A 22722-nucleotide genomic window follows, 5' to 3' on the forward strand; every position below is an offset into this window, starting at 1 on the left:
AATGACCTTTGGTGGCAGCAAACTGGTACAGATATGAGTAGGTAAAGAGAAAGGTATGCATCCAGTTAGAAAGTCAGGAGAAAAATGTAGAGATGATCACACATGTTTGAGGGGAACCTTATCTGACTAGAGCAGCAGGTTCATGTAGGAAAAAACATTGTATAGATATGGTAAGTTATTCATTCAACATAAATTTGTTGATCAACTACTAGGTACCAGGCACTGTAGTAAGTGTGAAAGTTGAATAAAAGTAAGCTTTGAAAAGCAAACATTACAATTTGGCTCAACATGGTAGAAAGCAGGGTGACTTGGAAGAGTTACTTATTTAGCCACCTATTATGCAAGGGAGGGACATGTAATAGAAATAGAATTGAAACAGCTAAAATCTGGCAGCAAATGGATTAGAATGAAAGTGCAAGGTGGATATAAGGAGTATAACTGAAAAATTGTTGCACTTGTTAACTTGAAAAAATGGTGGTCATATGAAGGAAGCAGGAACGGACAAACAGGAGTAAATGAAAGGAACTTCTTTGTGATTTTGTAAATGACTTGATTTGGAAAATGAAGGCAAGGAAAAAATGGTTCAAAGATGAATACAAGGTTTACCCTTGAGTGAAAGAACAGCAAAGACAGAAAAAGGAAGGGTTGTTGATGGTTTCAGTGTCAGGTTAAGTTTGAGGTGAAGATAAGCTATTTGTTGAGCATTAACTTACAAGATCTGTGTTGACAATATAAGCAAAGGGAGTAGAACTGGGGGAAACAGAAATGATTATAGAGATCATGTGGCAGTTGGGATGGTTCAGACACCGAAAAAGACCACAATAAAGACAGAAGAAAGGCTGGGAGGTCTGACCTTATGGGCAACTTCCACGATGTGTGTGGGGAAGAGTGAGTGTGTGAAGCAGTGGGGAGAGGCAGTGATGAAGGAGAGTGTGAAAGAAACCACCAGAGGGGAGAGTTCTGGAAAGCAGTTGACAAACAATATCAAATGCATCTGAGAGTCAAAGAGAATGAAGATTGGGATCAGTATTTGTGGGGCATTTATCCACAAAATGATTAATGGATAATGATAAAATAATGCAGAATTTGAAAAATATTCTAAGGTGGAACAATTTAGAAATACTTTGGTGTGACAAATATAGATCTTGTGTTTTCAAATTCCTGACAGATACTGATCTTTGGATTCAGGAAGAAGAACGGAAGTTCCTGAGATTTCCCCAAATATAAGTTATTCTGTATTTATATAACCCTTCACTTGTATATTATTAAATAATAGTGATCATAATCATAAATAGTGAATCCTTTTTCTGTGATAAGGTTACAAGTTTTCTGTAAAAAGTAACATAATAATGCATGGTTTATTAGTATTATGAACTAATATACTTATTAGAAGATTATATATTTAAATAACATTAAGTATATAATATTAAGTAATAAACATTATATATTTAAATAAAATTAAGTCTACCTGATAAGGATATTTAATAATGGAAATCACTAAAAAAAAAAGGGAAACATCAAGATAAATCCTAAACACATTAAAAACTGTAAGATCAAATAACAAATACTTAGTATTTACAAATTACTATTGTTAAAATGAAGTTTTAAAACTTAGAATACATTATTGCTTTCTTTGATAGTCTTGATCTTTGTTTCATGATTAACTTCTACTCAGAAAAATTTCTTTCATTTTATGTTAACACTGGTCAAATTGTTAATCGTGAGTCTGAAAGCATCCTCAAGCTGAGCATTAGCCTATATGTTGTTCCACATAAACTCATTTTTTTGAGGGTGAAAATATTTTGTCTGGCTTAATTTTGGTTTTGACACTGAAATTGAGTTGTTTTTTTATGCTCAGATTTTTTTCCCTCCACAATAACATTTTTATTTCCTTCTCTTTGCATTTCTTAGGTTAAAGAATTTACAAAAAACTGTAGTCCATTGCGAATATATTGGGCAGTATTTGAATAACATAACTTAGAATCTCCTAGCAAGATTAACAGCACTGCACAAAATCACATGTTGAAATTTTTTAATTTAAGGACTTACTTGGTTTCTAAAACAAGGTATTTCTTGGAACAAAACTCATAGGAACTGTATAGAATATACTATGCAAATAAACTTACATTTACTTAATTCGCAAGAATGACTCATCACTAGCAGCAGACAGGGCTGTGAACACACAATTATAATGCAGCCATAACTACAAACAAAACTAACTGGTTAGATGGTTACCATTTCTTGGAAGGGTCACCAGTAACTTACAACTATGTGTGTCAGCATTTCCTGCTTTTGTATTCATTTGAACTAGTAATGTCTCTAAAATGATTGTTAAGTTCTCATTCTTAAAGGAGAATTATAATGCTTTCCCCATTTTACTGATTTCTGTACAGATCTTTCTCAGAATTTGGAAAAAAAATATAAATTTGATAGAAAATAATAGGAAGGAATTCCTGCATGAAAACATGACACAGACCTGTTATTTCTCCATAACATTTAGGAAGCTCTAAGCAGCAAGTAACAGAAAAGTAACCTTAAAGTGGCCTAAATGATAAAGGGATGAATTACATCACATAATAAGGAGTCTCAAGCCACCTGGGGTTGGTTAATTCAGCAAGTCAAAAACAAAATCAAGAGCTCATGTGCTTTCCACCTGCCTACCTTGTCATCCCAAGTGGGTGGACTCCCGTCTGGTCACAAGGTGGATGCAGCTGTTTCAGGTGCCACATTCTCCCATCCTAACATTCAGAGCAGAACAGGGACAATTTACTTCTTGCCAGTCTTTTTGTTTGTTTTAATGAATAAAATCTTATCTTCAAGTCCCTCAATGATTTCCCCTCATCCTTCATCAGCCAGAACTAAGTAACATGCCCATCCTTAAACCAATCACAACAAAGGAAACAGGGCTAGCATAATCAGTTTAGTGCAATCTAGTTTAACTTGAGACATGGAAGAAGGGAAAATAGCTATTGCGCAGGCCAGTGATTCTCAAACTGGTCTTATGACCTCTTAGAAATTATTGAAGACTGCAAAGAGCTTTGGTTTATGTGGGCAATAGCTATTGGTATTTATTGTATCATAAATTTAAACTCCGAAGATTTTTAGTTATTAATTCATTTAAAATAATAGGCCAATCATTTGTTACGTACTGTGGTAGGCAGAATGAAGGTCCACATCCTCATCCTGGCTACCTGTGAATATGTTCAGATGTGATTAAGTTGATGTGGAGCTGGATCTTGAGATAGGCAGACTATACTGGATTATTAGATGGGCCTAATATAATCACAAGGGTAGGTATAAGTGAAAGGAGGCAATGTCAGAGTGATAAAGATAAGACACGTCTATCTATCATAGGCTTTAGAGATGTAAGGGTATGGTATCCTGAGCCAAGGAATGTGGGTGGTCTCTAGAAGCTGGACAAGGTAAGGGAATGGATTCTCCCCTTGGGTCTCCAGAAAGGAAAGCGGGCCTGTAGACACCTTGATTTTAGCTTAGTGAAACTCATTTCAGACTTCTGACCTCTAGAATTATAAATTTCTATTGTTTTAAGCCACTGAATTTGTGGTAATTTGTTATGGTAGCAATAGGAAATGAATACATACCCATATTATAAAATGAAAAAATAATTGTTTTCCAGAACAACAACAAAAAAATAAGAGTGGCACTTATTTACATTTTTTGGTAAGTCTCCTTAAAGTGATTATAACAAGATAGGTAGATTTTTCATTTTGGCTTCTGCATTCGGTTTGTTGGATATCAGGTCATGTTGCCTTTAACAAACTCTGCTGTACTTTTGTGACAGAATGTGAATGAGAAAGGCAAATAATTTCTCAGTATATAATAAGAATAGTTTTGACCCCATGGCCCTCCTAAAAGGGTCTTAGGGATATACAGGGATGCACCAGACCACACTCTGAGGATCACTGGTACAGGAAGTCAACAGGTTTTACTCCACCCCCAAAAGAACAGATCTAGCACTCACAAGAGTGAACTTGTCTGGCCCTAAGGTCATCATTAATATAGTGTGATGATTTTGACTTTCTTCTTTAATTCAAACAATATTTCTAAGAGTTTATTTTGTGCTTGGCACTGTTTTATGGACTGACACTATGTAAGTGAACAAGGTAGATACAGCTCTTGCCCCCATGGAGCTTACATTTTAGTTGCAGAAAACTAATAAGCATTTAAAAAGGTAATTTCAGTTACTTCTAAGGCATATAAAGAAAAGTAAGTAATGGGACAAAATGTGAGGGGTGTTTCAGGATGTGGGCAAAGAGCTAGTTTAATTAGGATCTAAAGAAGTGAAGTTAGAGCTGAAATGTGATGGGTAAGACGAAAGCACTGGAAAACGTGGAAGAATATTCCACGTAGAAAGAACAGCAGGGCAGAGAGCAGGGCAGAGAGCAGGAAGGAGCTTGGCAAGGCGCACAGAAAGCAAGCCAGTGTGACTTTAGCGTATTCATGAGAGGAATATAATAGAGGAGTGAAAAGTCCAACAGATATAGATCATTAAAATCTTGCAGGACACAGAAAAGACTTAAGGTTTTATTCCAATTGCCATACAAACCCACTGGAGGACATAAGAGGCTGTGGAATGCTCTATATATTTGCTTCTGTCAATTCTTCCACCTTCTCCTCGGGCTGCTCTTCAGCCCAACACATTACCCCTTTTTATAATGCGGACTCTCTAGAAAGGCACTGGACCCCAAATAGACACATCTTGCCTCACATAAATTGTTTGTATGCTAACATCAAAAACAGACAGCTCTGGAACCAATCAGGGGAATGTAAATTACAGGTTACTTGTTGTGGAATAACTTCTGCTGTTGGCCAGAGTAGGTGCACAGCCAAAAATGCACTGTGTGAATACAATTGTTTGGCAATTGCCGGTCTGTCAGTTGTCCAAAGCGGTAAGTGTGTGAATGGATTTGTATGGGTAATGACTCTGAAATTAGCAACTAGCTTTTCTCGTCTCTCCATAATACAGGAAAACACACTGGAACTTGGCTCATTTCCGGAGAATTCTTGTGATGATCCTCAGTTGCTCAGAATGCACATTTGGTTGTCATTATCCCTTGTGTAATCAGTTTCTACAAACTATAGGATGATGTTACAGTGATGTTTACAGAATAAGGGAACATGCTCCACACCTTAATCAAATCATTTAAAGATGAGCCTTCTTAGATAACATGCATTTATATATACGGGTAGTCATTAGATAGTCTTTACTCTGATTTATGCTCTAGAGAAGTAATCTGTCTCCCACTAGAAAACTCCAGATGAACCATGTGCCTAGAATTCTACAAAGTATTTACTATAAATAATATAGTAGAAGCATTTACCAGACAAACCTTTCCACACCGAGATGATGCCGAGAGTCATACAAATACAGAAATGAGTTGAAATCTGCTTTCTAAGGGCCTAAAAACGGTCAGGAATTTGGACCCAATCAGCACACATAACTGCAGGTGCGGCGGCCCCGCTGTTAAAAAGCGGGATCCACGTGAATAATAAGCTTAATCACATTTTCAGAACAGCTGTGGCTACTTGGGCCAGTCTCTCATCATGGCTCCCCAAATATTCTTTTCAATTATCGTGAAATTTTATATTAAACTTAAGCGCAGACTGTGTATCAAAGAAAATAAAACTATGTTAATTCCAAGGCGACATATTTTCAGAGGAATTTAATGCTGACCTCTGGATGCAATGAGGCAGTTTCTCTGCCCCTCGACTTCGGGGAAGGAAGAAAGGAAGGAGGGATGATTCAAACCTGTTGTTCTGCCAAGCAAGTCCTGGACGATTCCGATTTCCAGGGCTCAGAGAGTATGCTTGAAACCTGTGCCTTCCTCCCATGTCGGAAAAGCAGAAAGTTTGCTCTAGCTAAGATAAATCTGCGCAACGCGGAGATGTTTTTGGCACAAAGTGTACGTTAGAAAGCTGATGATGATTAAACTCGCCCCCATCCCCACCCCCACTTGCGGCCCGGGAGTGTTTTCCCTGCATTTAAGAAATTTCCTTCAGCTGCAGGCGTGTGCGTTTTTGCGACTCCGCGGGTCGGCTGAGTGTCACCCACAGATGTGGCCCGTCTTCCCCTGCGGAGGCGGCGGTCCCCTTCCTCTCCCCGGGCCGCCTCCAGCCCAAGGCCCGCGGCCCAGACTAGGGGAAGGGGAAGGAAGCCCTCGCCGCAAGCCGGCGTCTGGGCCGGCACAAAACACGCCGCCCCGAGCAACTTTCCCCCCCTGGCTGCGCGCAACTTTTCGCCTTTTCGCCCAGCACGTTCTGCCCCGAGTTTCCGTCCCCTGGGTTTTCCTCCGCTTCCCTCACCTTCTGTCCGGCGGCGCGCGGAGGACCCGGGCTGGCGGGGGCGAGGGGCGCCGGGGCAGCCGCGGCGGAAAGAGAAAAAGGGGAAGGGGAAAGGAGGCGGCGGCGGTGCGGGAGGAGGAACTGGTCAAAGGGGACAGAGACCGGCGAGTGCCCGAAAAGGAAAGCGACGCCACGGTTTGCCGCAGTCGGAATAAAGTTCGCGCCCTTTCCTCGGCGATTCTCTCTTTGACAGCTAGGCGCTGGCGGCCACCTCCACCTCCACGCCCGCACCCCCCGGGGGGCGCCAAAGTTGTTTTTCCATCCCCACCAGGAGCGGGGGGAGCAGTAACAGGGCGTGGGGGGGGGCGAGAAATATACATCCTCCCTCACGAAACCCCTAGAAATCTGAGGACAAACAACAACAAAACTAACCCACTTCTATTTTGCAAAAGGGAAGCAACATTGTAGTCACGACATTTTTGCAGAGGAGAAACTCGTGGGGCTTGCAAATCCGCCCCAGGTCACCTCGTCCGGGGGTCTCTCCCCCGCCCCCCGCAGCAGCCTCCACCCGGGACAGTCCGTTCCCTTTTTCTTTCTCTCTCTCTCTCTTTTTTTTTTTTTTTGTCCCGAGGAGCCGGGGGAACTCTGCAGGCTCCGACTTGGAGAGCGAGGGCGACCCTGGGCGCGTGTGTAAATCAGTCACCTGAGCGCAGAGGGGCCGCGGCGAGGGCGCGCGCGGGCGGGCGGGCGGGGAGAGGCGGAGGCGGCGAGAGCGGCGGCCCGGAGGAAATCGGGAGGGGGAGGGAAAGAAAGGCCGAGACAGAAGGAGCGAGAGGCGGCCGAGGGGCTGGTCCAGGCGCGGCCGCTAAGAGGAGACCAAGAGGCGGGGGCTGCACTTGACAACCAGCATGCCGAGATGGTAAGAAGTTTCCACCCTCCTTTCCTTTTTATTCTAGACTTCGTCAGACGTGAGCCCCGTGCCCGCGCGCCCCTGGGGCCGCCCGGGCCGTGTTTTCCTCAAGTCCGGCGGCGTGAGGTGGAGGGGGGCGCTGAGGAGGGCGGGCAGGAGAGGAGAACCCCAGCCCAACCTGGCCCCTGCCGTGCTCCCGAAATTTCCCCCCAACTTGGCCCAAGTTTGCGAGGAGAGCTCGGGGTGGGAGGTGTGTGTGTGTGTGAGGGGGGGGGCTCGGGAAGTTCGCCCCCTCTCGCGGCGGGCGAGGAAAGGTGAGCGCGGCCGGCGAGCGAGGGGCTCCAGGGAGTTGGGACGGGCAGGGGAGGACGGAGTGGAGGGGAGGCGGGGATGAATGGAGCGCTGGAGGGAGCTCGGGGCGGAGAGCAAAGCGTCTTGGACAACGGTAACTTTTAAAACTTGCCGGCGAGTGAGGGCCGGGCGGCCGGGCGTGGGCGCCTGGGCGCGCTGGTGCGCCGCGCGGCGGGGACGCAGCCGCCGGGTCCCGGCACCTTGGCGTTTCCCCTCCCCTCTCCCTCGCGTTCGGCAACCCTCCCTTTGTAAATGAAGAAAACGTAGGAAGTGCTCCTGGAGGCTTTATGAAGAATGCGCAAAACGTAGGGCAGGAGAATAAACGCGAGAGAGACGGAGATTTTTGAGGTGCAGTTTTAAAGGAGCCCATTTGTTCTACTTACACATTGACTGCAGGGTGGCATTTGGGGCCCGGGGAGGGGACAGAATTAAAAAAGAAAGAAAAGTGAATGAAATCCCGTGTAGTGGGCTAAATAAGAAAAGTTCCAAGGGCAAGTGGTGGAGGAGATGGGAAGGCGCGATTCGAGCCCAGCTCCTCTCCTCGGAGCGGCTTCTCCGCAGCGAGGCAGCGTGCAGTGAGTTCTCCTGGTGGTGAGCGCTCTGTCCGCTTTCGGGGAAGTGATTTGTTAGAAATGGGGTTGGACCACTCCCTTCCCTTGAGTTCGCTTCCACCCAGAGCCGCTATTGTTACCCCCGCTCGGGGATCTGATCTACCGTTCTGCATGTAGAGGGAATATGTAGGAAAAAGGGAGCTAGCGGGTTGGCGTTTTTTCCCTCTTCCCTTCCCCCTAATGTGACACCTCTTGTTTCAGTGATCAAAGTCACAACTGGAGTAGGAGATGCGACTGTCAGATGTAGGCACGCGCGCGCGCACACACACACACACACACACAAAATAGCCTGCGCCCAAGACTGTGGTTACAGTAACGCTGACAGAAATTAAAGTGGTTTTGAAAGCAGCGTGCGATTTATAGTGGTTCCCATTTTCCTTAGAGTCAAGCTGTTGTAAAGCTGATGTACGAAAGATAACATAAAACAATCCTGTGTACCCAGGATAAAAGTGGCAGAAAGTGGCCTGCCTTATTAATTTTTATGTACTTCGCGGACAGTTGCAGTGGTTGGAACCTGTTTTTTAAGTGGAGGCGTCAAAGCAAAATATTAAAGATAGTTAGTGCTTGGGTTTTTTCTTCTAGCGGCATCTACCTAAGAACACTGTAAAGTCGGTTGTAGGTATTATTTTTCTTCCCTTTCCCCCAGCCTACATTCTGTTTGTCTACACATCTATTCCCAGATACTAATCATTTTGAAAAGTGGCTAAATCCATTTGTTATCCACTGCTTTGTATTCTGCAGTTTCAGACGTTAACTGTGCACACACGTACATGTTTTAACTGGAGGAATTTATTTCTGGCACTGTTATTTAGTGTGTCTGATTTGAAGACGTAGTCAGGAGTAGTGAGACCTCATACAAGTTAATAGAACTTCCTTTTTACCCTTTGGGCTTACACACACACAAAATCCCTTGTGAACCTTTATAGAGTATCTGTGTTTTATGTTGTATTTGTAGCTGTTTCATTTAAACTCTTCAGCCTTAATGAAGTTCTTAGTTGTAGCTACTCTTTCTGTTCCTGGAGAGCAGAGTATTTAAAATCCAGATTGCTAATCACTCTACCAAGTACAAGAGTATCTTCACCTGAGGGAAGTAATACTGAACCTGAATGTGAACTCTGTTTTGAGTGTCTTGTGAGAAACGACTGAAACTGTCTTTTTTTCCCCCTTGAGAATATTAAGTTCGGTGGTGTTTGCATGTAAAACTTTGAACAAGAACCAACCTCCTGTGATTTTTAAAAATAAATATTAAGAAAATATTAAGAGCAGTTATACATTTCCCAATACCTAATTTTTTTTTTTCTTCTACCTGGAATGTAAGAGATCTGTCAGGCAGGGATATGTGATTACAAAAAGAAGCAGACAAAAGCAGAGCTGACTATTGCTATATTAAAATGTAAGTGTTACAGTTTGAATTTTCAAGTGAGAGTTTTTGAGTTCAGTGCTTTACATAACATTTTGTCCTAATCTTGCTTGCTGTCAGGGATGTTTCATGGTTGTGCAATTGCTGCAGTCAAGAATGCCAATTTGCATTCCAGGAGTGTCATTTGATTACTTTTATCTGCACAGCTCCAAGACCGGCCCAGACCTCTCGTTTCATCTTGCCATGTCACGAGTCAATGCTGTGTCGTCTTTTCAAAAATCTGCCTGATTTAGACAAGAAAGAAAAGTACTTTCATGTTGCAGCCGCAGTCCCCTGCTAACTTGTCAGCAGCAGGATATGATTCACTTGGGCCCAGAAGAATGGAACAGAGAGGCGGGTTAGGCGGTTCAATAAAACCCACGGACAGGTAGTGTGTGACATCCCCAGAGAGCCACAGTTAATGAAGAACAGGTCTGCTTAGTTCTCCACACGCTGACCTGGTGCTGTCCCCACAGTTTTCTCATTTGATCTTTCCCAGCAAATTGATCTTTTCTTGTATTTTTTTGCCTTCCAAGTTAGTCCTTGTGGGACTGAAATTAGCAGAGCAACTTAAGTTGGATAATACAGCTGTTCAGAAAAGAAGAAATTGGACACTGGCTCAAAAAGGGGCGGGGGTTGGGGGTGGAGGGAGCTATTCTTTTTGTTGTTCCTGGGAATATTTCTTATTTTAAGGGAGACCAGAATAGGTGATGACTTGAAGTTAGTGGTTCCCTTTATTTTTCATTTTATAGTTAAGGTTCAGCACCACTGTAAATATTAAGTATGTGAAAGATGGCTCTTACGCGTGTGAGGAGTTCAATTTAGTATTTTTTTTTCAATTTAGCATTTTTCGTATTCATTTGTTTGAAATGATTTGCCAGTCGACTATGGGGCTTTTTATGGCTATTGTAAGATAGACTAAATATCAATGGTGTACTTCGACTATATTATTTGTAGTCTTCTAAATAACTGCTATCCTAAAATATCCAATACTGAAACAGAAAAGATTAAACAAATTAGAAGGTCATTACCAGTGTTGTGTGTAAATACTTGGTATGTGTAAATGTTTTCTACAGTTACCATCGGCATCTTTTGTTTTAGGGTAACTCCACAGATACACTGTTAATAATTAAAAAATAAATTTCAAGATTCTGCATTTAAATGTAGGTTTTTAGAACTGAGACCAGATCACATGTTTGAATTTCTGTAGATATTCTATATATGTTATTTGTTTTTCGAGATGAAAATTAATTTTAACTAGCTTGGTAAATCTAAGTTGGGGGTGCATGTATAGTTTAAACAGGTTAAAGTTTCACTCTAGAATTTTCTATATAAAGCTTAGGTTGGAAGCAATTAATAGATTGAGTGAATGTGGATATAAGGAGCAGTGCTTTCTGAATTCCTCTGCAGATGGTCTCATTTACCATCTACATCCTTGCAAGAAACAGTTGAAAACATTTTTTGTGGAAGGGGAGGCAGCCTCAAATCTTTTCTGTTGGATGGGAATTACATAGGATCATTGGTTAGTAAACTCCTCTCTGAAGAGCTAGAGGGAGCCTTATGATTTTATTAGATATACTTAAGGTTAAAAAAAAATCACTGGCAATCAGAATGTTGTAGAATAGGAGTAGATAATACTCGCTTAATGTTTAGGCTTGGAGGTGCTATAGGGTTTTTTTTGTGTTGTTTTTTAAGCTGTGACAAAAGCAACGGAACTTTCTACAAGAACAATTAAGTAGTCCGCTAAGAAATCTAGGGTTCTACCTTTTATGTGATTTGAAGATCTAGCAAAATGCAACCAAATACATTTTAAATCTGATTTGGTTTGCTAAATACTGTTTGTTGTTTTGCCAACTGAAGGAGTTCTGCTAGGAGGCCACTCTTCAAAGTTCTATTAAAAGTAACTTCCTACCAAATCACTGAAGAGGGGAATACCTTCTTTCAGTTCAGTAAGGACAACCTCCTTTCTGTAAATAATAGTTTTGAAGTAGTTCTACATACAACTGCCGTATTCTGGAGAGAAAACTCCTTTAGAATAAATGCTTCGTTTATAAGCATAAAATAGTAAACCATTTATAAAGCTGATATATTATGAATCAATAAGTAAGTTAAATTTGAAGAAATAGAACTTAAGTGGTATTAAATTAATTATTGTTTAATTTCACAGTTGTTTAGCAGTCTTTCCACTAAAATTTGTAATATGTTTACATTAAAGAGTCATTGATCATAATTGCTCTTTAATATTTATATACTAGTTTTTAGTAGCATTACTTTGGACAGACTTATTTACCATTTAAGTAAATAACATAATCCAGTGAGATAAACTACCCAGATTTGTCTTTTTTTCATCTTTCACACAGTAACTCTCATTATGTTGCTAGCCAATAAAAGTCTTTATTTGTTGCTTATTAGAATCCTCAGTACACTCAAGAGTTCAGCTATAATTTAATTTGGCTGTTCAAAGAGGCTCCCTTGTTTTAAAACTTGTTCTCAGTATGCTTTTACCATTTATTGTGAACCTATATCCTAACTCATGCATATGTGTAGGATGATTTTACAGATAATCATTTTTTAAGGTAATGCCATAGCGGAGTCATAACTTCTTTAAAAAAAAAAATTGATACCTAACAATGTCGTGGGTTTTTTTTGTTTTTGGCTTTATTTTTCCCTTGACATTCTGGAACGTTTTTTTTTTCTTGGTGGTTTAAATAGTTTTGCTATTATAATTTTAAAATCAGTTCCCCAAGGTATACGACCTTCCCTTAAGGTATAGTGAGAACACTAAACTAAAAAAAAATTTTTTTAAATTCAATAATTAAGAATGTTAGTTGAGGACATTTTACTTTTACAGTCACTTGGAATTACAAAAAATTTGCCTTGTACTTCACACATTGCTAGCATGATAAATTCAGTTTCCTTATAGTAAGCTACTGGGAAGTTTTGCAATGAATGGAAGATGGCTGGAGAGCTCTGGTGATATTTGTAACAAATCATGTTCACTGAAAACTAGGACTTTAAAACTCTAAGATGAGTATCAGGAATTCTTCCATAAGGAAGACCGAATGTGGAACTGCTAAATGAGTCATTGCATGTATATCTTACCAGTGGGAATCACATCAAACCAGCTCTCTAGATACAGTATTTAATAGTTGTCAAAATGTACAGTATTGTCTTGGAACTTGTGGTTCATGAGTTCATAGTTCCAGCTTTTTTGTGTTTAGTACAAAGATGTAACAACCCACACAAAACATTTTTCTCTTATTATGACCTTACATTTGCCAAAGTGCCCCATGCTGAAATTCCTTTTCAGTATCCTTTTTTTTTTTTTAGTCCAAAGCCAGACGTGTACCCAGACACAAAAGCCTCTGTGTATAGCAAGCTGTTTTAAATATTGTGACTCCACGATGTGCTGTCCTTTCTCTGCTTGAGCCAAGGATCTCTGCTCAGTGTCTGTGGATTACCAAGCTCCTTCTTTATTGTACCTCTTGTCAACTATTCCTATTCATTTAACCTTTCATTAGTGTCTGTGCAGCTTCACTGTCTAGAAATGCAACGAAAACCCGAAAGGCCCCACTGTCACAGTTATTAGATTTCTCGGTCACATCCCAGCAACCATAAAGAAGTAAGAGTCGACACTATTGTCGTGCATGCTGCTGTCCCGGGGTGCAGCCCTTCTGTGCACGTCAAGGACATGTGCCACATGTTGATATGCATCGCAGGGATAAATGCCCAACATGGGGGATAGGCTGATGCTGGCAGTAATGAGCTTTGTAGGAGTTATTGCAAAGACCAACAGTTTGTGAAGGAATTTTGCTTAACAGGCCAAGGAGATAGACAGAGTTGAGGGCTGCCAAGATTTGCCTGTGCTGGAGCTTGTCAGTCACATTGTTTTCATCTAAACTTCATTTGAGGGGAAAATTGAATACGTTTGACAGCAATGAAAAGTCTTATTTTCATTTTTTAATCTTTCAGAGGACAAAAGTGGTATTTCTCGTGACTAGTATATTAGAACTAAGTATTTTTTATACTGACTGAATTGTATGAATGGATCTATTAGCAGTTTATCTTCTTACATATCTAGAAGAAACATATTTCATAGATGTATATGTTTTGAAATCTGTGTAAAAATATTGTAGCCTATTTTCCTGTGCTACATGATTCTTTAAAAATGCAGTTGCTTTGTTGTCTTAATGTAAAGGAAAAACAGGATGAATATCAGATCATTTTCAAGTCATAATAAAGACAAATAATTGTAGATTTTGCATTGGAAAATATTACATTGACATCTTAGAAGATTCATAGAACTACTTTTTAAGAATTTTCAAAACATTTAAATAGAAAATAGTAAATTATAATACCTCATCTCTCTTTACCAAAAGTTCATTTTTTTAAGCAAGGAAAATCTGTGTTACCAAAGCTGAATAAAACAATTTTGTCTTTCTCATTTAAATAATTTTTGTCAGTTTACCAAACTCTTTGGGACTCTCCAATAACTTTGCAAATATATTATCACCAAATCCCTGCAAAGTTATCATTTTTTACTTGACCCAACTTTTTTTAGCCAAGGCTAACTTTTGAATAGTTGTATTTAAAACTTTCTCTTTTCATGATGTCTTATGAATGTATTAATTGGCTTAGTTATCCTTGTTTTGGGGAAGAGAGATGAGCTATTTTTCCACACTCCTTCCCTCAGATAGGATGCATTCTTCCAGGGAAAATATATATATTCAGTAATTGACAGCTAAGTGCCCAGCCAGGGCACAGTCTGGTCTCTTGCTCATTGGGTGGAAATTCTGTATACGTTATATGTAAATGAATCTGTCTTGATCATCTGAGGTGACCTGGTAGCCTTCTCACAGACAAGGCAAGGGTGTATTAACTTTCCCTAACTGTCCTGTTTCCATTCATTATGGTTTGTGTTGGGTGAAGTAGAAGAGGAAAGAGGGACTTGTAAGGCCATAATGTCAGCCATACCTCCCCCCACTCAAAACACACCCTTGGAAGTAGGCCAGAGCTACATGGTAATTAAAGAGAAAAAGAATACATGGCAGTAGCTACTCTCTCTCGCAACCCTGTGCCTAGTCTTCATCCAGTCAGTATCTCAGGACAGGGAGGTACTGCACCATTATCCACTCTAGGGTTAGAATAGCCCTGGGACTGGGTTTCAAGACAGGCCTCATTCTATTCCACCCAGGTTTGAAAGCCTGCACTTCGTCCTTTGTAAATCAAGTGAGTTTGGTAATTTCTAAGTTATTTTTGAGTTGGAGTATTTTATATTTTATGTGATAGTACTATATAATCATAGCAGATTACTATTTTTAATAGGTGTATTGAGATGTAATATACCAAACAATTCACCTGTTAAAAATGTCCGATTAATATTTTATTTTACGGATATTGCACTTTTTATTTATCCATTCATCCAGGGATACACCTTTTGGTTCTTATTATGAATAATGCAGCTGCGAACATTTGTGTACAAGTGTTTCGTTTTCATTTTTGTCAGATATATACCTAGGAGTAGAATTGCAACCATCTTTAACTTTTGAGGAACTGCCACATCATTTTCCGAAGCAGCTGCTTGCTTTTTTACCTTTCTACCAGCGGATGTGTGAGTTTTCTAATCTCTCCACATCCTCCCAAATTTGTTACGGTCTTTTAATTTTAACCATCCTGGTGGGTGTGAAGTGGTTTTGATTTGCATTTCCCTGATGGCTTATGGTATTGAGCATCTTTTCATGTGCTTATTGGCCATTTGTAGATCTCTATATAACAGAGAAATGTCTCTTAGATCCTTTACCCATTTTTCACTTAGGTTATTTGTCTTTTCATTGTTGAGTTATAAGAGCTTTTTATATATTCTGGACAGAAGTCCTCTATTAGATACGAAATTTACAAATATTTACTCTCTTTCTGTGGGTTGTCTTGATTTTTTTGATGGTGTCCTCTGAAGCACAGACACCTTAAATTTTGATGAAGTCAAACTTATTTTTTCTTTTGTCATTTGTGTTTTTGGTGTGCTAAGGAACACTGTCTAACCCAAGGTCATAAAGATTTACCATTGTTTTCTTCTAAGAATATAATAGTTTGAACTCATATACTTAGGTCTTTATTTGGGTTAACTTTTGTGTATAATATGAAGTAGGGATCCAGCTTCATTCTTTTGAATGTGGATATCCAGTTGTTCCCAGGACCACTTGTAGAAAAGAGAATTCTTAACTCCATTGAATTATCATGGCACATTTGTGGAAAATTATTTGACTGTAGATGTAAGGGCTTATTTCTAGACTCTCCATTTTGTTCCATTGATAAGTGTGTCTATCCTTTCCAAGTACCGCACTGCCAAAATTACTGTAGCTTTGCATTAAGTTTGCAACTGACAAATGTGAGTCTCCCAACTTTGTCCTTCTTTTTCAAATTATTTCACTATTCTTGGTTCCTTATAGTTTATTAAAAAAATTTGTGGTAAAAAGCATATAACATAAAATTGAACAACTTCAACAGTGTTAAATGTATGGTATAGAGTGTATTGTTAACTGCATCTTCTTGTGCAATACATTTTCAGAATTTTGTCATCTTGCAGAACTGAAACTCTATTACCTGTTGAACAACTCCCATTTTCCCCTCTCTTCACAGCTCCTGGCAACCACCATTTCACTTTCTAAGAGTTTCACTACTTTAAATACTTCATATGAAAAATAAATAAATAAATACATAAATACTTCATATGAGTAGAATCATGCAGTGTTTTCCTGTAATGGTCTTACTTCATTTAACATAATGTCCTTGAGGTTCATCCAGTATTATAGCACATGACAGGATTTTTTTCTTTTTTAAGATTGAATAATATTTCATTGGCTACTGGGTGGCTCAGTGGGTTAAGCGTCTGCCTTCGGCTCAGGTAATGATCTCAGGATCCTGGGATCAAGCCCTCTGTCAGGCCCGTTGCTCAGCGGGGAGTCTGCTTCTCCCTCTGCCCCTCCCCTGCTTGTGCTGCATGCTTCAAATAAATAAAATCTTTAAAAAAAATTGAATTATATTTCATTGTGTGTACATTTTCTTTACCCATTCATCTATAGATGGACATTTAGGTTGAGTCCACCTCTTGGCTATTGTGAATAAATGCTGCAGTGAAGTGAACATGGATGTGCAAATAACTCTGCAAGATTGTGCTTGCAGTTCTTTTGGATATATACCCAGGAATGGGGTTGCTGGATCATATAGTAATTCTATTTTTAATTTTTTGAAGAACCTTCATACTATTTTCCATAGCTGCTGCCCTGTTTTACATTCCCACCAACAGTGCACAAAAGTTTCAGTTTTTCCGTATTTTTGCCAACATTTTGCCAACTTATTTTTTTCTTTTTTTTTTTTTAAAGATTTTTATTTATTTATTTGACAGAGACACAGCGAGAGAGGGTACACAAGCAGGGGGAGAGGGAGAAGCAGGCTTCCCGCTGAGCAGGGAGCCCAATGCTGGGCTCGATCCCAGGACCCTGGGATCATGACCCCAGCTGAAGGCAGACGCTTAACAACTGAGCCACCCAGTCACCCCTTTTTCTTTTTTTTTTTTTGTTAATAGTGGCCCTTCTAAAGGTATGAGGTGATATCTCTTTGTGGTTTTGATTTGTATTCCCCATTAGTATTGTTGAGGGTCATTTCATATGGTTCTTGGCCATTTTCATATATATTTCTTAGAGAAATGTCTATTCAAGTCCTTTGCCCATTTTTAAATCAGATGATTTTATTGTTGTTGAGTTTTAGGAGTTCCTTATATATTCTGGATATTAATCTCTTCTCAGAAATGCGGTTTGCAAATGTTATTGTCTATTCAATATGTTGTTTTTTCACTCTGTTGATTACTTCCTTTGCATACATAAGTTTTTTAAGTTTGATGTAGTTCCATTTGTTCTTTTGTTGCCCTTAGCAGTTACCTTTAAAACTCAGAAGTGTAAAGGCTACATTAAGAGAGTACCTCTACTGTACGGGTAAAGAACTCTTGGTGGTACTTAGGGGATAAGAAATGTGCCATTTAGTAGGCAAAAGATGATAACTTTTAGTTGCCTGTGTGACTCCCTGGTTTGACTTTGATGTTTCTTAATTATCATTGAGTTTACAAGTATGCTAGGTGTTCTGTATGATAAGGGGGACACTTCATGCCCTAGGGTGGACTTAAGTACCTAGAGATAATTGTTTTGGGTTTTATAAATACCTCAAAAGGAAAGGGAAAAAAATTGAGAAAATTTGCCTTCCTAGACATTCTGTTGCAATCAACAGTGCTTAAAGCTGAAAACTGTTGCATGATCTCAAACCCAAACTAACTGGTCCAGTTAAGTTTTAAATAAATACCATGTTCAAATCTGGCATGGCACATTTGGAAACATCAGCTTGTTTTTAAAGTTTACATGGCAAATATTGTAATTAACATACCTCGTAGTCGAATTAGAAAAACTTGAAAACAAATGAAAGGTAAACTAATTTGGAGGCAGCGATGTTGTATCATTGTTGAATTAAAAAAAACAAAACTGTTCCCTTAAAGTTCTAATTTTCTCTTTATTCATGCCATTAAAGACCTGTATTTATGTCCATCTAAGTAATTGCTTTTCTGGTATTCTAATGGGCTGTTCTTACTTAACTGCATTGTCTATTTTTGGCCTTTTCCCAGTTATTTTGGATAAAAGTTTCATTATTCATTCAGTATCAACTTAATTAGATGGTTAACTGATCAAATATATATGGGGAGAGTATGTACTTTTATTCTGCTTATCAGTGCTTTACATATATAAATAGTAAGTAGCTGATTTAAAATTGTATCTCCTATTTTGAGGATTTACTTTTTTCCTTGTGAAAATTCTGTAGAGGATTTAAAATCATTTATAAAGATAGGCATGGTAGAAAATTTTATATTTACCAGACAGATTTTTGGTTATATATACATTTCATTGTATTAAATGACACATTTTGTTAATGTTGAACAAAAAGTTAATGCTACTTTTGGAATGACAAAATCGTGTTCTTGCTATCTTTCATGGTTTGAAAACCATTTTTGTGGTTTTGATTTGATTTGATTTTGGGGACATTAAAAAGGTAATTAATTGGAACACTACAGACATAGAAAGTCACTCAGTTTTCTGTCCTGTGGTATCTAATCTCCCTGTAATACACATTTCACTCTCTAGTGGATTAGGGAAGTTTATTCTGTCAACATGTACATTTGCTAGCCAGTATGCTTCTGGAAGTACAATGTGATAGTTCACATTCTCCTCTCATTCAGAGTGGTGATTGGAAACACAACATTATATGTGTTTGAATTGATTTTTGATAGGTTAACATATTAACTTCAGAGTGCATTAACTCTAAGTGATATTAAAAAATAAACATTTTATAAACCTAGAAATTCTGCCAGGTGTTGAGCTATATTTTTCACCCTATGAGTGTCCCATGTAAAAAGTATTTTCACATAAAGGACTTATGTCTGTCTATTGGTCTTTCAGCTTCACTACGTCCATGAACAGCAACCAGTCACTGACAAGACGTTTTTGTGTACGGAGGACAGTGATCATTAGATCTAATGGAGTGAGTGTGTGTGTGTGTGTGTGTGATCCATGAGAAACCGACAGTTTGCAACTCCTTGTTGGGGAGGGAGAATACAGAATAGTATGGGTTATTGAAATTTGTTGGGGGGACAGTAGGGATTGGTTTACTGTTACATTTTCATAGTGTAGTAAGTAATACCTGGTATGTTGTTGTTTGTGGTTTCGGGTATATGTGTGGATGGCATAGATGAATATTAAGTGTATTGCTGAATGTTTTACTAATGTCAAATTGTATTTCTGAAATACATATAAACCAGAGTGATAAATCTGTTAACAGTAAACAATAAATGTTTGCTTACTGTATGTAAAATAACTGGTTGCAGATGTGTATGAATTGATAAAAATAAAAAAAGATGTTTTAAAAATTGCAGGTTTTTATATTCATGCTGTCCATTTGGCATAGGCATGGGAGTTCTAGTTGTCTTCATTTTCCAAGGTCGATACAACTTTTAATTATTTTCTAATCCAATAACTTAATAGGCAATTGCATTTCTGTGATATACATGACACTCTATTAGGTGCTGTAGGTATTACAGATGAAGTAGAAGCTATAACCCTAACATTAAGGAGCATGAAGTTCACGTGCAGGAACATGTTCATTATCTTAGCATGACTGTAGTCCAGGGTCTGCCTCTGGTCTTTGTATGCTTAGAGATCTAATTTTATCTCTATGCCTTTGCAAGAGATCCGTCCTTCATGGGCTCATTCAGGATGTTCACTGACAGAGGGATGGAGAATAGATACACACATGCATGCATACACACATGCTGTGTGACCATGTGTGTCTCTGCATAGCAAAGTAGTTGAAATACTCATATACTCATTTTGGCATGCTTAGCACATTCTTTGCTTCACAGGCAAATTTAAGTAGGGAGTGAAATTATAATCCAAATGTTGCTCATCGCTACTTTATGAGTTTGGGATTTGAGGAGAGAATATTAGGGATGCAGGTGGAGGGCGTAAGGGCCTCTTCTCGCTTCAGAGAAAGCCTTTCTAGTAGCCTCTATGGTTACAGTGCACACTTTGGACTCCTGTCTCCTGGGCTGTGTTTGGAAGAGCATTGACAAAATTTACTCCTCTCGCTTTTTTTCTTCTTCCTATTCCCCTTTTAATTGACAAATTCTTTTTCTCTAAATATGTTAATATTCTCAAGCAGATATTAGTCAACTATCTTGGGAGCTACTTGTTAAGGTGACTTTGCATCTGCTTGGTTTTTATGGATCTAATGCAGATGGCAATCTCATTTCATTCATTTTAAATTTCTTGGGAGATACCTTATATGTAATGTGTTTTGTATATGAGAATGGAGGGAGGCCATAGGATAAGACAGCAGTTTTCTGGGGGAAAAGAGATGTATGTTGTTTTTAAAAAACAGTAAAAAAGCTTTGAGACAAGTTAAATATGTGGTAGAGAAAGTTTCTGTTGTTAAATACCTTATAGAGATTTAGATCTGAGATTGGCCTATATATAGGTGGAATAAACTGCAGTAGAGATATGTATATTTATAGAGGTTTAATCTCTGCATCTACTTTCTATGTGATAGAAAAAATTTTCAATTTGGGCTTCTCTTTTATATCATATGATTAGGGTCAAGGTAAGATTTTAAAGATTCTTAATGTGTCATACTGTGTGATACTCAACAACATTTCTTTATATTGTATTATTTTATGGATGCCAAAAGGACTCAAAAGCTAATGCTATACCTTTAACTTTATTAGTTGATTCCAGCAACTTCCCAGTTTGTTCCCCACCCCCTTTGTTTTTTACTTTAGTCTTTTGTTCTGTTTAAAACACTTCCATATCAATTAGATTCCAACTAAAGAGAAAAATTTATTAAAGGAAGAGGGGGTAGAAGGATGAGGCACTGAACATCCACTGGATGCCAGCCAGATAGATGTTGGTGGACTAGGGAATAACCTGTTGTGGTTTCCTTATAGTCTGACTTTTATCCTTACATCCATATTTTCAGTCTGCAGTCTGTAAGTTTCATAGCAGTCATGGTACAATTGTGTAATGTGGGAATGTTCTTCTTTAAAACCACAGGACTTAATACATTCCAAATTTTAAATTTGAAAAGGTGTCAGAAGTAAAAATAAAGTGGGAGTGATAATGGAGAGAATGGAGGAATTACACAGGAAATGTTGGACACTGATAAAGATAGAAATATACATCAAAAAACACAGGGCCTGTTAAAATGAGTGGCATGAGACTTGTTTTTATGTGCTTCTCCAATACCTGTGTTCACCATATTTTTTTTAAAGATTTATTCATTTTATGGAGAGAAAGAGAATGCAAACAGAGGGAGAGGCAGAGGGAGAGAACAGACTCCTGCTTAGGGCTTTATCTCACAAACCTGAGATCCTGACTTGAGCTAAAACCAAGTCAGACGCTTAACCCACTGAGCCACCCAGGTGCTCCCACCATTGTTTTCCCCAGCATCTATTAGGGTTTCTTCCTCTTGTGTTCCTCATCTGCTTGGCAAGACCTGTTAGATCTGTCTCCCAGTTACCACCCATTTACTACTTCTGCTGCCATTACCCAGGTCCACAGCACCATCATCTTTTACCTGACGTGCTCTAGTGTCCTCTAACTGGTCAGGTGCTTACACTCTTGCCTCCTGCTCACTACACTCAGACCACTCTTGACAGAGAAATTACTTCTTGTCTCAGAACCTTCCAGTGACTTCCTATCACACCTGCAGTGTAATCAAACCCTATTGTAACTGAAAAGCATATGTAAGATGAGAGAGATCCCTACCTAAGATTCCATCACTATTTTCTATCACTGTTCACTCTGCTATCATACTGACCTAGCTTTTACTGAACGTGCCAAATTTGTACCTACCTCAGGCCTTTGCACATGTTTTTCCATCTGCCTGGAATGCTCTTCTCCCACCTTTTGTGCATGGCTTCCTTCCTCATTTCATTTAGGTCTCTCAAGTGTCACTCCTTCAAAGAGCACTGCCTGACAATTTTCTTCCCCCTGCTGTCTCCACATTGTATGTTTCTCTGACCTTTTACTCTGCTTTGTTTGTTGATAGCATTTGTCACCGTTTGAAAATATATATATTTGTTTATATGTAGTTTATTACCTCTCCCCTCCCTGCTGGGATACCAAGCTCAGTAAGAACGCAGGGACCTTTGCTTGTCTTGTTAATTTCTCAATTTCCTCTACCTGTAGCAAAGCCTATTGTCGGAAACACTCAACAGATTTTTTTTTTTTTTTAAAGATTTTATTTATTTATTTGAGAGAGAGAGAATGAGAGACAGAGAGCATGAGAGGGAGGAGGGTCAGAGGGAGAAGCAGACTCCCTGCCGAGCAGGGAGCCCGACGCGGGACTCGATCCCGGGACTCCAGGATCATGACCTGAGCCGAAGGCAGTCGCTTAACCAACTGAGCCACCCAGGCGCCCCCAGATTTTTTTTATATACATTCATTCACACACATTCTTTATCAATTTTTATCAGGTCTTAGTTATTCTGTGGAGAGTTATTTATGGCATCTGCTATTGCAGTTTTCTGAACTGCTTATTGGAATGGTAGTTTCTATGCA

The 22722-nt window shown here is 39.2% G+C and overlaps 2 protein-coding genes across 10 annotated transcripts in view; one reads left to right on the plus strand and one right to left on the minus strand.

Annotated features, from left to right (window-relative positions):
- The window catches only part of LOC117999042, a 47583-nt gene extending 40692 nt beyond the window's left edge, over positions 1–6891 (minus strand). For 3 of the 5 annotated variants that reach the window (XM_034987941.1, XM_034987942.1, XM_034987943.1), the window contains exons 1-3: positions 6325–6891; positions 5771–5846; positions 2662–2738 (exon numbers count right to left, since the gene is read on the minus strand). In XM_034987941.1, the coding sequence (XP_034843832.1) occupies positions 2662–2738; positions 5771–5846; positions 6325–6683 (512 nt within the window). In that variant the 5' untranslated portion in view covers positions 6684–6891. Of the gene's footprint in view, positions 1–2076; positions 2173–2661; positions 2739–5770; positions 5847–6324 lie in introns of those variants that run through there. The other 2 variants (XM_034987945.1, XM_034987944.1) reach the window with 2 other exon arrangements.
- A 202-nt stretch (positions 6892–7093) lies between these two features.
- Positions 7094–22722, plus strand: part of BNC2 (basonuclin 2) — a 430537-nt gene continuing 414908 nt past the window's right edge. For 3 of the 5 annotated variants that reach the window (XM_034987946.1, XM_034987950.1, XM_034987953.1), the window contains exon 1: positions 7094–7222. In XM_034987946.1, the coding sequence (XP_034843837.1) occupies positions 7220–7222 (3 nt within the window). In that variant the 5' untranslated portion in view covers positions 7094–7219. The remainder of the gene's footprint in view (positions 7223–22722) is intronic. The other 2 variants (XM_034987947.1, XM_034987948.1) reach the window with 1 other exon arrangement.

Source organism: Mirounga leonina, unplaced genomic scaffold (genome assembly GCF_011800145.1).
Source record: "Mirounga leonina isolate KUSES-001 unplaced genomic scaffold, KU_Mleo_1.0 Mir_447, whole genome shotgun sequence".
In the NCBI taxonomy this organism is placed as follows: domain Eukaryota; kingdom Metazoa; phylum Chordata; class Mammalia; order Carnivora; family Phocidae; genus Mirounga; species Mirounga leonina.